Here is a 14,891-nt window from a genome sequence, read left to right on the forward strand (position 1 = left end):
GTTCCAACACGACTGAGAACCGTACATGTAACGATCACCGTCCTGCGCAGTACCAAGGAACGTATTATTTCGTTCCCATGGAACCCATTGGACGTTAATTATCTAGTAACGAAACGGTAATATGACGTGTACGTCGTGTACAACGGAACAATCCTATTTACAACGCTAAAAAGTAATTAAATTGTAATAGATTTTTTTATTTTACTAATCATTTTGACGTTCTTTCTTACTTCGGATACTTTCACAATATCGTGAAGATGGCAGTATAGACCAGGGCGCATCTGTAAAAATATTAGTACATTTGGACGTTGAGAGGTGACTCAAATTTTTTTGCAGAAATTGCTTGAAAATAAATCAAATAATAATATTTGAGTTATCCTCCCTCTCAAAAAGGTCCGGAACATTGTTTAAATAATCAAAATGTCAAAAAATGAAGGAAAAATTCGATTTTTTTCTTAGTTTTTTTATTATAACTTTAAAAGTATTCATTTCCGAGAAAAGTTGTACTGACATAAAAGTTGTGTAATTAAATTTCCTACCATATAAAATTGGTTAAAATTTTTAAAAATAGTCACCCTAGTTGCAAAATAGCAATAATTGCGAAAAACCCATACAAAAACAAGTATTCGCATTTTAAGTTTTTCAACCATTTATGCTACACTTAGGACGTTCACATTTCACCCAGATAAACTTTATGATACAGTAAAACAATATTGTAAATTTCGTTAAGATCGGTGTTTCATAGATTTTGCAAAATAAATTTTGCAATCCAGTTTTCGCAAAAAAAAATCATTTTTTCAAAATGTTACAGGACTGAAAATAAAGCAGATATCAAGTTGAATTTTTTTTTGCGTATAGAAGTGTACTGTACCTTTCATTTTCAATTTTGCAAAGTTTAAATCGATTAAGACCACGGCGTCAGGAATTTTTTTAAATAAACATTAAATATTGGTGCTACGCGCAGGACAGCGGATAGTTTGCTCTGATTGGGCATTCCAATGACCTTTGATAATAATTGATACATTTTCATTTTTATTACATTTCGATATAAATAAATAAATTTGTTTATTGCAAAAAAAACACATACTCTATCCTTTGAAATAACACTTTAATTAGCAAAAACTTTCTTTGTTCATATATTTTAACTAAGAGAATAAAAGTTTATTATTTTTAAACATAATATGCAATTGTTTAAACAATATTTCACAAACAATAATAAAATTAGTTTGATTTTTGTGGAATTAAAATATAAAAATACAACAAAATATAGAGTAAGAAAATAATATATTACATAAAGATTGGAAGAAATTTTGATGGAAATCAACTTGTATGAATCGAACACCGCTGTCCTGCGCGTAGCACCAAAAACTAATGTTTATTTAAAAAATTTCCTGACGCCGCGGTAATTAATCGGTTTTAATTTTGTAAATTGCAAATGAAAGGTACAGTACACTTCTATAAGCAAAAAAAAATTTAAACTTGCTATCCGCTTTATTTTCAGTCCTGTAACATTTTGAAAAAATGATTTTTTTTTTGCGAAAGCTGGATTGCAAAATTTATTTTGCAAAATGTATTGAACCGATCTTAATGAAATTTATAGTATTGTTTTACTGTATCATAAAGTTTTTCCGGGTGAAATGTGAAGGTCCTAAGTGTTGCATAAATGGTTGAAAAACGTAAAATGCGAATACTTGTTTTTGTATGGTTTTTTCGCAATTATTGCTATTTTGCAACTAGGGTGACTATTTTAAAAATTTTAACCAATTTTATATGGTAGGAAATTTAATTACGCAACTTTTATGTTAGTACAACTTTTCCCGGAAATGAACACTTTTAGAGTTATAATCAAAAAACTAAGACAAAAATCGAATTTTTCCTTAATTTTTTGACATTTTGATTATTTAAACAATGTTCCGGACCTTTTTGAGAGGGAGGATAACTCAAATATTATTATCTGATTTATTTTCAAGCAATTTCTGCAAAAAAATTTGAGTCACCTCTCAACGTCCATCTCAAAACAGATGGGCCCTGGACTAGTAAGACATAGATGGCGCTAAGATTAATATAGATTAATTTATAATTACATATTACGGAACATTAAAAAAACGTAAATTCAGTATTTAAAACGTAAATATATTAAGGTAAAAATATATACCACAGCTTTGACCAACTAATATTTTTTATAATTAATGTTTTTAATTTTAATTTTAAATTAATCACTTTGACATTTATGTCTTTCCGGTAAACGTTTACAGACTTGTCACTACTGGCGCTCGCGAATTTATAAATATCCCCTCTACGTACGAGCCCACAGCGTATAATTATTTAATATTATATTATTAGCGCCATCTATTGACAACTAGATTAAATGTTATGTCACCGACGAAATGTAATCAACGACGTGCGTTTTTTCTGTCACATACAATTTAATGCGTTAGAGAGAAATCGAAAAACTGTGACGCACTGAAAAATGCTCATGAAAAGAACCATACGTTCTCTAAAGCTTTTCCTTTAACGTAGATTGTTTTGTCTTCATTCTTGTGCTTACTGACAATCACGAGTTTTGTTTTTTTTTTTGTTCAGAGCCATTTCATACTTCTCACAGTATTGTGCAGTGCGATAAACCAAACGTTGCAGCCCTTCTCTGCTGTCCGCAAAGAGTATTGTATCATAGTCTGACTGAATACTACCTAAGGTTTGTTCCAACACGACCAAGAACCGTCACATTGACGTTTCGTTAATAGATAATTATCGTTCCATGGGATCGAAATAATACGTTCCATGCTACTGTGCAGGACGGTGATCGTTACATGGGTTACATGTACGGTTCTCAGTCGTGTTGGAACAGACCTCTAGTAGTGCAAGCACCGTGTTAACATCTGGGGGAGAGTTTCGGGCGCCATCTGGTGGATGGACCCAGCCGGCGGGAAATTCAATAAATTTCTTCTTCTGCGAACGTTGGCTATTCATTTTAATCAAAAAGAATTTAGGCAGCAAATTCAAAAATTGTTTTGAATTTTAGTTAAGAGCGCCCCCTGGTGAGTGGGCTGGTATACAGCCAACTGAGTGGGCCAGTATGAGCGCCAAATTCAAAAATTAGGATCTGAATTTTTGGCAGTAAATTCAAAAAGTATGTTTTGAATGTGAATGAAAAATATAGTTGTAAAATAACAAATAAAAACATTCTATGCCAAAAAATATATTCTCTGACCAAAAATATATGCACTTATGCATTATAAAAAAATTATGTTCTGAATTTTAGTTTAGAGCGCCCCTGGTGAATGGGCTGGTATATAGCCAACTGAGTGGGCCAGTATGGAAGCCAAATTCAAAAATTAGTATCTGAATTTTCGGCAGTAAATTCAAAAAGTATGTTTTGAATGTGAATGAAAAATATAGTCGTAAATTTAACAAATAAAACTTATTCTATACCAAAAAATATATTCTTTGGCCAAAAATATAGTATACACAATATAAAGAACATTTTGCATTTTTATAATATAAAAATGCATAAGTGTATTATTCTATATTTTTGGTCAGAGAGAATATTTTATATTTTTTGGCCTAAAATAAGTTTTTACTTGTTATTTTACGACTACATTTATTTTTCATTCACATTCAAAACATACTTTTTAATTTACAGCCGAAAACATTTACATTTATATATTATAAATAAAAATGTATCATTAGAGAGACGAGAGACTCATACGTTTTGGTACAGGATAAGTTTTTATTTTTATGGCTGTATCTGTCTTCCACTACATTAAAACACTTTTGTCCTTTTGAAAACAGAAAAATAAAACAGATATTCTTAAAAAGTTATTTATTTCTGTAAATTACTTTATAAAATTACTTGAGCAATCAAAATTTGTATGGAATTACAGAAGTATCATATCATAGATATATTTTATACGTGACTGCTACCATTCTGGTCTTCACGTATATCCTTGTGCAGGGATCCACGTTATACTCAATGGAAATGGGTCCCATTTTGAGCCTAGGCATCTATTGACTCTGACCTACTAAATGATAAATGGAATTACTCACGAGCAAGCAAGCAAAAAGTAAACACACCTGTAGAGACTTGCATGCCCATATGGCCATTCAGGCATACAATTCATTGGGGTGAGAAGGATTGGTCTGAGTAAATCAGGGACCACTCCTTCGAGCTCCAATGCTCCCCAGGCTTTCCTCCACCCCTCCCACAGCACGCTGATGCGCTATAGAATCGTCAAAATGATTGCCATGTGAGAGTGCAGGGATAAAGAACCCTCATATGAAATATTTACCGAATATTGCTGAACCGTGTGAGGCACTTTAGTCCAGCTCCACTTAACTGATGTATCATCGATTTGTTAGGCGCAAATTACCCAAATGTGTGTGTGTGGTGTGTGTGTGGTGTGTGTGTGTGTGTGTGTGTGTGTGTGTGGGGGGGGGGGGGTGCGCGCGCGCGCCTTAATCCTTTCAGTTATGAGTTTTTGTTTGCAAAGATAAACATTTAAAACTTTGAGGTTGAAATATATGATGTTTTTAAAGATTTATAAACAAAAAATGTTACCCATAAACATTATTATGCCTAGCCTAGTACAACGTACAGAGACGATTGCGGTGATTCAATGTAAAAAACGGGAATTTGGTGTTCATTTAAACGAACATGGTGACTGAAAGGGTGAATGTTATGAGCTTTATTTTTCATCTATATTATAATGTCATCATGTGTATAAAATCATCAACTTAAATAATAAAGAGAAAAGTAAAATATATAAGCATGCATAATAAAAGTGAACTATGTAACTATCTACAACAGAGAGTGAGATAAGGAGGCACCATTTCTCCCAAACTATTCCCCTTACTCTACAACTAGAAGATATTTTTAAGAAATTAAAATGGAAAAGGTGCATAAACATCAACGGATCATAATTAAACCATTTGAAAACATATTTTTATTAGAAACATGTCCAAGAACTAACTGAATGTTGAACATTATGTATACACAGGCCACGTCATCAGACTGTGAAAACCAAATCCAGATGCTGAAATTAGAAAAACACAACTGGGATGGGCCGCTTTTGGTGAACTAGAATGTATTTTAAACAACACCCCCATTTCTATAAACATAGCTGTATAACACATGCATACTACCAGTTTGTACATACGAATTGGAGACTGTATCAGGGATATCATGGAAGAAATTTAAAAAATGAAATGATGTTGGGCTGGTCACACAGTCAATTATAATGATAGCAGGTGGATAGAGAGAATTGTAGAATAGAGACCAAGCAAGACGAAATAAGCATGGGAAGACTCAAAAGAGATGGGTAGATGGCATAAGAACAGTGGCAGGCAAACAGTGGATCAGAATGGCGCAAGATAAAAAAGGATGAAGCAATTGTGAGAGACCTAAATTTGGGAGTTGATGGAAAATGGTTGGCAAAGAAGGAAATATGTAAAACAATAAAAATAATGATTGAGATTCATACGAGTCCAGTAAATGAAAAACACAATTTTATTTGCTAAAAACAAAATGAAAATATTAGCTGTAAATTGAAATTATTTAAAAAATGCAGACACACTTTTTGTAAAAAATGTAGGCAAAAAATATGATAAGCATAAAATTTTATGCTATAAATTCGATTTTACTTATACAGTGAGGACATCTGAGTTGGAATAAATTAATTTTCTCGGTGGGAAATTTCTAACGCCATCCATCTGAGCATAATAACGTAATCATTGAATTTTTTAAATGGAAATAGGGGTCGCGTGATAACTCATTCGAAAGGCTAATCAATTCTATATTCACTAATATAAACATTAACATAATTGTTAATACAGTGTGCCCAAATTTTTTTTAATTACATAAATTAATTGAGACAAAATGAAGAATGTTTACAATTTATTTAATTCAAAATACATTTTACTGTTGCCCTAAAGCAGAGAAAATATGTTTATTTGATAAATAAATATTGTTTTTCGCTTAAATTAAACGTTCAAACTACCAAAAGGCAGGTGGTTGGCACTTTAATATTTAATTTAAGCGATAAACAATATTTATTTATCAAATAAACATTTTTTCCTGTTTTTGGAAATAGTAAAATCTATTTCGAATTAAATAAATTGTAAACATTCTTCTTTTTATCTCAATTAATTTAATTCAAAAAAAATTTGTTTGACATTATAAATAATTATATTAATGTTTATATTAGTGAATAGAGCATTGGAGAACCTTTCGAATGAACTATCACACGACCCCTATTCTCATTTAAAAAAATAGTCAATTACGTCATCACGCCCAGACAGATGACGTCACGGGGATTATGATAAATGATAAAAAATTACAATTTAAAAATAAAAATCGACCATCGAAATAATTCGAAAAGGTTTCCGGATTTATCTCCATAGTCAGCCATTCTCGAGAAAATTAATTTATTCCAACTCAAACGTCCTCACTGTATACAGAAAAACAGAAAATCATAAAAGTACAAAAAATCTTCAAATTGTGGACAATCCCGCTTTTGTTCTTTAGGACCTCCTAATGTTTAATGAAAGAATTTAATATAAATTCATACTATAATGTTTTAGATTCTTAATTACAATATCTATAAGTTTTTGTGTCATTTCATTTGTTTTTATGTAAAGAAAAAATGTATTAAACAAAAATGTTATATTTAATGTTTTGTTTTATTTTTAAATACTTTTGATATGCATTTGCATAGAGTAAAACCTCTGTTAACCGAAATAATTGGGGGGAGGCTGTTTCAGATAACAAGAATTTCGGTTAAAAATAAGTGTTTTTGTATTCTTCTTATATCAAATTACATAGTATTCTTGGTCACAGTTGACATTAAAAAATACTATGAGGTGATTTTGTAATATTTTCTTTACTATGTAAATTCAGAATAATACTTTACTAAGTACTACAGAATAGTACTTTTTTGTTTATTTTAACTGATTTGTGTAATAGATGTAATATGTGTAATGGATAACTATTAATATTTCGTTTTTGTTTAATGTGTAATTAAGATTTATTTTACTCTAGTTTAGTAGATATTACATATATTGATTTTATACTGTATGTTTTGTAATGGGGGTAATCCCGTATACAGGGTGTCTGCGTAACTTGGAACCATATGGGAAACTTTTTTAATATCAATTTTACGAAAAAAGTCATTCTTTATAAAGTGCTCTGCATAGTGTAAAACCTAAGATGCAATCATCAGGTATGTCAAAAAATATTAATTTCGCTCAAGAGCAAACTACCTTTATATTTCAAAATATCAAAAAATTTTATTATGAAAAGTTATTTATAATTAAAAACCATATTCAAATATGCAATAACAGCCTTCTACGTGAAAAAAAAAATTCTGAGATTTTCTTAAATTACCGATTCCGAACATCATTTTTATCTATTAGACATGTAATAACTCTTTTATTAAAAATTTTAGGAAAAAACTTATTCTTCATAAAAATCTCTGCATAGTCTAAACCTCAAGATAAAACCATCAGTTTTCCAAGTTTGTTAGTTTTATACGAGGTGTGTCAAATACTATGAATTTAGAAAGAATATAGAAAGAATTCTTTCTAAAGTCATATTATTTGACAAACCTCGTATAAAATTAACAAACTTGGATAACTGATGGTTGCATCTTGAGGTTTAGACCATGCACAGATTTTTATGAAGAATAACTTTTTTTCCTAAAATTATTAATAAAAGAGTTATTACAGGTCTAATAAATAAAAATGATGTTTGGAATCAGTAATTTAGGAAAATCTCAGAATTTTTTTTTCATGTAGAAGGCTGTTATTGCATATTTGAATATGGTTTTTAATTACAAATAACTTTCCATAATAAAATTTTTTGATATTTTGAAATATAAAGGTAGTTTGCTCTTGAGCGATATTAATATTTTTTGACATACCTTGTATATTATTGACAAAATTTGATTTCTGATGATTGCATCGTAGGTTTTAGACTATGCAGAGCACTTTATAAAGAATGACTTTTTTTCGTAAAATTGATATTACAAAAGTTTCCCATATGGTTCCAAGTTAAGCAGGCACCCTGTATAAATAAATAAATAAATTGCATATTTTAGTTGTATGAAAGCAATGTTGACAAATTAACATTGAATTATTTCTGTTTTGATATAAAAATTTACCTTTTATTGACGTAATTATTGAAACTGTAACTATTGACCCATTTCGGTTAAGCAATGTTTCAGTTAACAGAGGATTTACTGTATTTATCACAAATCAACTTTTTTCATGAAGTAGAAAAGACGTTTGTAATTTGGTGAGGAATTAACCTAATAATTGTTTTCATTACTTTATAGTTCAATTATTGATATATACGTTTGTTTTGATGAGGTTAATTCCTCACCAAATTACTTAAGTGGAACGTTTTCTCTACTTCCTGAAAAAAGTTGATTTGTGGGTTAAAATTTTTACCTTTCAGTACAGTGGATAATATCATTATATGAGCATAATACATATTATAATATTATAAGAACTATAAAAATATACCTCACCTACATTCTCAATTGTAATAATAGGGCTTTTCATTCACAGTCATTTATTTCGAACTTCTGTCATATGTCCTATAATTCATGTATATTAATATTATACACAGATTATATTAATATTATATGAGATTCCTATGATGGATGCTCGAAACTAAGCTAATCTGTGTAAAATATTAATATACATGGATTATAGGACATATGACAGAGGCTCGAAATAAATGACTGTGAATGAAAAGCAAAATTATTACAATTTAGAATGTAGGTAAGGTATATTTTTATAGTTCTTCCACTCTGACTTTTCACATGCGTTGATATCAAAAAATAAAGCGAAACATACATTGATGTGTGGCATTGATATGTACTACTCTCAGAGTGTCTGTGAGTTAAAAAGAGACCTTGTATGAATAGTAGTTCGTCAATAATTTCGTGCATGGGAAAAGTTAGAGTGGAAGTACTTTATAACATATTACCATGCATGTCAATAAATTGAGATTCTTCAGTAGCCTTTTCATCCTGATAATCTGAAATTTAAATACAATAATTATAAAACATGACAAATAAATAAATCTATTTGAGTAAAACATAAATATCTGGACCTTTATTATTATCAGAAATGAACTCAAATAAGTAATATATTGCGGAGAAATCCCAACAAAATTTCTAATAATGGAATAGTAGTATTACAATAATTATCTTCAAAATGTCAGTCTAGACGGTCCAGTTGGCAAAGGCGCAGTCGATTGACAAGTATAGTGGTTTGCGATCGATGGTTCAAGCCTCAGCCAGGTCAAGAAATTATTAAAAGGCCGACGCCGTAGTATAAAACTCGATAGAGTCTACGGCTTGGTCTGGAATAAACTGGCATCTGATCGGCTTATGGAGAAGCGGTACGGCAAGGGTTAAGGGCTTGCGGCTTGGTGATACTCCTCCATAGATCCCTACCGAAGGGCGTTGACGCCTAAGAACGGTGTATATATATCTTCAAAATAGTTGTATTAAAAATAAGACAGATTTTAGGAATATAATTACTAAGGCAGATTTTAGGAACACAATTACTAAAAGTCAAATAAGAGATTTGATGATTTTAAAACGTCGATTCGCTAATCTGAGACACAACTATCTACATTACAATTACAATAAAAATGTACTATACAGTAGAACCCCAATTATCCGTGCTCCTCAGGCCAGAGGTGGCACGGATAATCCAAACATGTATTTCCTATGTATAATACATATCTGTATGCCAGAGGTAAAGGGCATTATGTCACAAATTTGTAATTTTACAGGAGAAGCGTAATTTTACAGGATGTACTTATGCTAATACTCATTATGTCACAACCCCTTATCTAATTTATTTTTAAGATTATTATCTTTCAAAATTGTATTATTTAAAACACATATTGTGATACTAAACTTGATTTATTTTTAATAAAAAAAATTGAAACACAATATAGTGGACATAGTGCTATTTACCTCTTCAAGATCTATTGGGTCATGGTACTAGATGTTTACTAAAAATGCATTATACAATGTTAAACTTTAATTTGTTTCTCCTTCATGACAAACATTACAGGGTAAAGTGTAACATTACCCTGCTTGTTTAATACTGGATTTGTAAAGCAATGTACACAAAGGCATAGTATCATGCACAAAGGTATAAGCTTACATGTCCACATGGTGCCCTCTGCCTCTAAATAAAATGTGACATGATACCTTTTATAAAGTGCTTACCTTTGTTATTTTAAAAGTAGGACAGAGTGCTTTATACCTCTGTGTGGAGAATTAAAAGTTCATTATAACTGCAGTATAATCCCAATATTGACAAAAATGGACATAGTGCCCTTTACCTCTGACATACAGATATGTATGTATACACATGCATATGTACCAATCATAAAAATATAACAGGTAAAATAAATCATTATGAGTCTCTCTTTCGGCATATAGAGTTTCCGTTGAGTAATTTACGATGAAGATATTTTGATAAAACCTCAAAAATGCAATTTGAGTAATAGAAAATCATAGCATGGATATCCGCAGCACGGATATTCCGCACCTGGATAATCGGGGTTCTACTGTATAAAAATAAACAAAACAAGACACGTTGAATGTTCAAGGAGCACTCCCAAATCATAATTTGGGAGTGCTCCTCGTGCTTGTTTATTTCTAGTGTATCTTTATTGTGATTGTAGTGTAGACAGTTGAGTCTCAGAAAATATTTGCTAAGAGGTACAGTTCTTACCTCTCTCTTCAATCCTGACCCCCAGGAGGGAGTGTAGTGGTCGACGTGATGTCATATATTGTCTGTCTAAAAAGATCTCTGTCTCTGGTCATTTCTTTTAACTCATGCATAGGTCTTTTGCATATTCCTGTAATTTGATTGATCCAAAGTATTTTAATTGTTGGATATGTACTTTACTCGATAGGTGTTGGCTAACTTTTAGCTCTATTAAAATTGAATTATTTGTCCTATGTGGTTCTTACCTAGTGGTGGTAAAAATGAGCTTGGGATGGCCCCTTTGGTAATTCCTCTTGTTCGAACTCTCATGTATCTTAAAATCATCTTTAAAATGCCTAGAACAAACACGAAAACTGTTGTAAAGATACAAGTGGTGTATACTTACTTAATTTATTACTTTGAATAAGTTTCAACCCTTCCAAGAACATGTCCATTTCATCTCTGGAAAACGTAATCGATGTGGAGAAGGTACAACCACCAACACAACATGTTCTACATATTATTGTATGTTGTTCCATTTCAATAATAGTCTATCTGTCTTAGCCATATCACTGGTCATAAAATTACCTCTATTTAAAAAAAAAACAAAACAGGACAAAATCATAAACAAAATGACGGAAAATGAATCTTGTGGAATCATGCGCAACGAACTCTTACGAACGTGACTTGTTGATGTGTTTCGTGTTTGTGACTACTAGCACACTAGCACCTAGCCTAGCACAGCGGGAGAGATTAAATGTCCAGCATTGGGACTACGTGCATTATCGCCTGAGTCGAACGCCTGAGTCGATCGTATTCTAAAGTCCACTTTACATCAACAATAAATTGGACAAGAAATTGACCAAGTTATTCAAGGCCAAATTTGACGTGTAAAAGCACACTTTGACATCTAAGTTTGTTCGTTATAAACTTCACGTGAAGAAATTGACGAAAAAGAAAATTGTTCTATTTTTTCATTTATTTGGCGTGAATTCAGTGTCACCAACCTGTGTCCATTTGGCGGGAAGTGGAAGTAGAGCTTTTTGTTTATTATTATTTGTTGAGGTTGAGTCTTTCATGTTCATGACAACCTAAAAATTTTGATTGGAAAATGCATATAAGATAAGGGGGTGGGAAAATGGAAATTAGTGGCTTTTTTGCAGTTCTGTCTGTTAGTTTTGCTCTGGCTGGGTCTCTTTTGTTTAAACAATTATGTAAGTATTATAAAAACGTTTTCAATTTTCTGTATTCTTTAGGAAACGAATTATTTATGCATATTATTACCTGTAAATAGTAGTACCTATTTCCTATTTCTTTTGATTTTTAATTGTAAAGAATAGAAAAATTACCATTCATTTTAATTTTTTAGAATCAGCTGAAAGTGGTCTACAAAAAAACCAGGAAGGAAACGTATTATAGCCTTGTTGTGGCTATGAAAGGCAAAAGAAAGATACCTATAAAAAGTGTATTGACTAGTTGGAAGAAACTCCACATTGTCGATGCATAATAAGATATTACTTTATAAACAAATATCAAGACCTAGGAATGGAACCTGGATAATATAGTCATCAAGAAGATAGCAGGAGGTCATGAGCAACAACAACTTCATAAGTATGAGAATATTGAGGAAATCCAGCTCCTCGATATCTACTACTGGACAAACTAGAAGATTGAAGAGGACAAAGCCTTTTGAACTAGTTTGAGTGATAGGTGATAGTGAAAAGCAGAGCGTAGTGCTTGTGTGCCTGTGTATGTTAGAATAGTGCACGATCTTGTTAGATTAGATAAGAGACGCTATAGGGTAAGCTCTTCATTTTAAGGAACAGTAGTAATTTAGGTTAAATTAAAATTGCTCATTGGTCAGTTATGACCAGATTGTAATTCTCTGATGTTTGGCAAAAAGGGCTGAAGTCAGAATTGCACATCAATAATGTTTTGATGATTTCTGGACCATAAAAAAAGTGTTGCAGACTTAAACTGTATGTACCAATAAAAAGAGCCGATTTTTCTGGTCCAGAAATCATCAAAACATTATCGATGTGCAATTCTGACTTAAGCCCTTTTTCCCAAACATCAGAGAATTGCAATGTACAATTCAATACAAATGAATCATCATCGTAGTGATGATTATGGAAAAAAATATATATATATAGAAATATATATATTTTGTGCAATAAAAATGTTTATATTTATCAAGGATGTATTATTTGGTATGGCCACATATTATACTTCTGGTATATCGTCGGTGATGTGACAATACCTCCTATCTGCTTTTTCATGAATTTTGTAGGAGACGAAAAACCATTTTTAGGGTCATCTGTTTTCACATGTAAATTTTGACATGTTTTGTAGTAAATAGATAATTGAATTTACTACAAAACATGTCAAAAAATATCATATGAAAACAGGAGGTGACTGTAAAAAAAGTTTTTAGTCTCTCTTACAAAATGGTTAACAGTTAATAGAGAGACAGATAATCGAGGTTCCACTGTATAGTGAAATTTGGACACCCGACACCCCATACAAATTTTATGGGGGTTTTGTTCGTTTAAACCCCCCCCCCCAAACTTTTGTGTAAGTTACAATTGAATTATTATTGTGGTACTATTAAACACAATGTTTTTAAAACTTTTTTGCCTCTTAGTACTTTTTTGAAGTCAGTTTTTATCGTGATATTTTGAATATTTGTCAAATCCACCACATATTTGTATATGGTTAAGTACGATTGTAGAGACTAATAATATGAAAATTTATTTATGATTTACATTTTTAGGTATATTTTGAACCATTTTAAAAAGAAGCCATATCTTGATAAAAAGAGCTTTATCGAAAAAATAGAAAGAGGTAAAAAAGTTTTAAAAACACAGTGTTTAACTAATGGTACCGCAGAAATAATTTAATTGGAACGTACCCAAAAGTTTGGGGGGGTTAAAGGGAACAAAACCCCCATAAAATTTTTATGGGGTGCACAAATTTCACTATAATTTTTCTTTAAGATGTTACTGCAATAATATTGCTTCATGTCCATTTTCAATAAAAAATCTTTAATAGTTTTCGATATATTCGAAAAAATCGAATTTTCATTTTGTATCTTCAAAGGGCTGTAACTTTTTTTGTGTGCATATTTGTACTAAGGTAAGTTAGGTTCATTCAAATTATTTTTGGTCCCAGAATATGTGATTTAATTTACGACCAATCTTTTCGGGACACCCTGTATAATAAATGGGATTAGCTGGCTTAAAAATTCATAATCTACGTTCTGTAGAAAATATACAGTTTTTGGTTTCTTTTTAACTAGATCTTAATATCTAACCAAGCATTTTAAGACCTTTTTATTATTTTTTCGATGATATATTCATGTTTTTAGTTTGTTCAAAATATTCTAGATGATTGTACACTATAATAGATAGCCAACTAAATAAACACAAAAATTTTATTTTTGTTACAGCCTGTATATAAGTTTACCTATATATACAGTGCATTACGCACCACCTTAAAAATTGGGCATTTTTGATGTCTCGAATTTCCTAAACCTGTTGTCCCATCTAAGTGATTTTTTTATAATAATATAGCCTGAGGCTATAGGTTACTGCCTTATGCTTGTCATGCACGGGGAGCTATACTGTAATATACATTATATCACGTCGCTCTCTATAGTAATGAGTGAGCCTGCACATACGGAACCATTAGTTCCCTGTCTGCAGGCTCACTCATTACTATAGAGAGCGATATGATATAATATACATATATTACAGTATAGCTACCAGTGCATGACAAGCTTAAGGATGTAACCTATAGCCTAGGCTATATTATAAAAAAATCACTCAGATGAGACAACAGGTTTAGAAAATTCGAGACATCAAAAATGCCCTATTTTTAAGGTGGTGCGTTAATTTCTTGGAGAAGTGTATTGTAATTTAATGTAAATAATGTAATATCCAATAATTGTAATTTAATATAAGATGTAATATAAGTTCCTTAAAAATATATTTTTTATTTCCCACCATACATTCTCCACAGGTCTAAATATCGATGCTAGACGTCCACCGGAGGTCCTCTCAGGACGTTAGATGGACGTTCGGCAGCAAGACATTGGACCAAACTGGGACATCCTATGAAGGTCCAATTGACATTCACTGAACGTCCCCTCGGAC

General features: G+C 31.3%; 1 protein-coding gene and 1 long non-coding RNA gene across 12 annotated transcripts; one reads left to right on the forward strand and one right to left on the reverse strand.

Moving 5' to 3' along the window:
• Positions 1-3,808: 3,808 nt before the first annotated feature.
• LOC126880213 (uncharacterized) lies at positions 3,809-11,543 on the reverse strand. 11 transcript variants are annotated; one of them, XR_007696485.1, is made up of 4 exons: positions 11,156-11,543; positions 11,004-11,093; positions 10,762-10,888; positions 3,809-9,040 (listed from the first exon to the last, which is right to left on the reverse strand). XR_007696485.1 is itself a non-coding variant. In XM_050644008.1 (4 exons), exons 1-4 carry the CDS (start codon positions 11,274-11,276, stop codon positions 4,006-4,008), a joined length of 279 nt encoding a protein of 92 aa, XP_050499965.1. In that variant the 5' UTR covers positions 11,277-11,543; the 3' UTR covers positions 3,809-4,005. The 11 variants fall into 11 exon arrangements, 5 of the variants coding, with proteins under 5 accessions (XP_050499965.1, XP_050499964.1, XP_050499963.1 ...); XR_007696487.1 differs by having other exon boundaries at positions 3,809-4,019; positions 8,990-9,040; positions 10,762-11,093; XR_007696486.1 differs by having other exon boundaries at positions 3,809-4,022; positions 8,990-9,040; positions 10,762-11,093.
• A 180-nt stretch (positions 11,544-11,723) lies between these two features.
• On the forward strand, positions 11,724-12,929 carry LOC126880220 (uncharacterized). The gene is made up of 2 exons (XR_007696495.1): positions 11,724-11,951; positions 12,107-12,929. It is a non-coding gene; the product is annotated as an uncharacterized LOC126880220 (long non-coding RNA).
• The last annotated feature ends 1,962 nt before the right edge of the window (positions 12,930-14,891 follow it).

Source organism: Diabrotica virgifera, chromosome 2 (assembly GCF_917563875.1).
Source record: "Diabrotica virgifera virgifera chromosome 2, PGI_DIABVI_V3a".
Taxonomy (NCBI): Eukaryota; Metazoa; Arthropoda; class Insecta; order Coleoptera; family Chrysomelidae; genus Diabrotica; species Diabrotica virgifera.

Excerpts from the sequence above, each read along its gene's own strand:
- LOC126880213 (XM_050644005.1), bottom strand. The coding sequence starts at position 11,276 with ATGGAACAACATACAATAATATGTAGAACATGTTGTGTTGGTGGTTGT. Across the intron at positions 11,112-11,155 it reads AGGGTTGAAACTTATTCAAA|TTTTCGTGTTTGTTCTAGGC; the intron begins GTAATAAATTAA and ends TCTTTACAACAG. Across the intron at positions 10,889-11,003 it reads CTCATTTTTACCACCACTAG|GAATATGCAAAAGACCTATG; the intron begins GTAAGAACCACA and ends ATCAAATTACAG.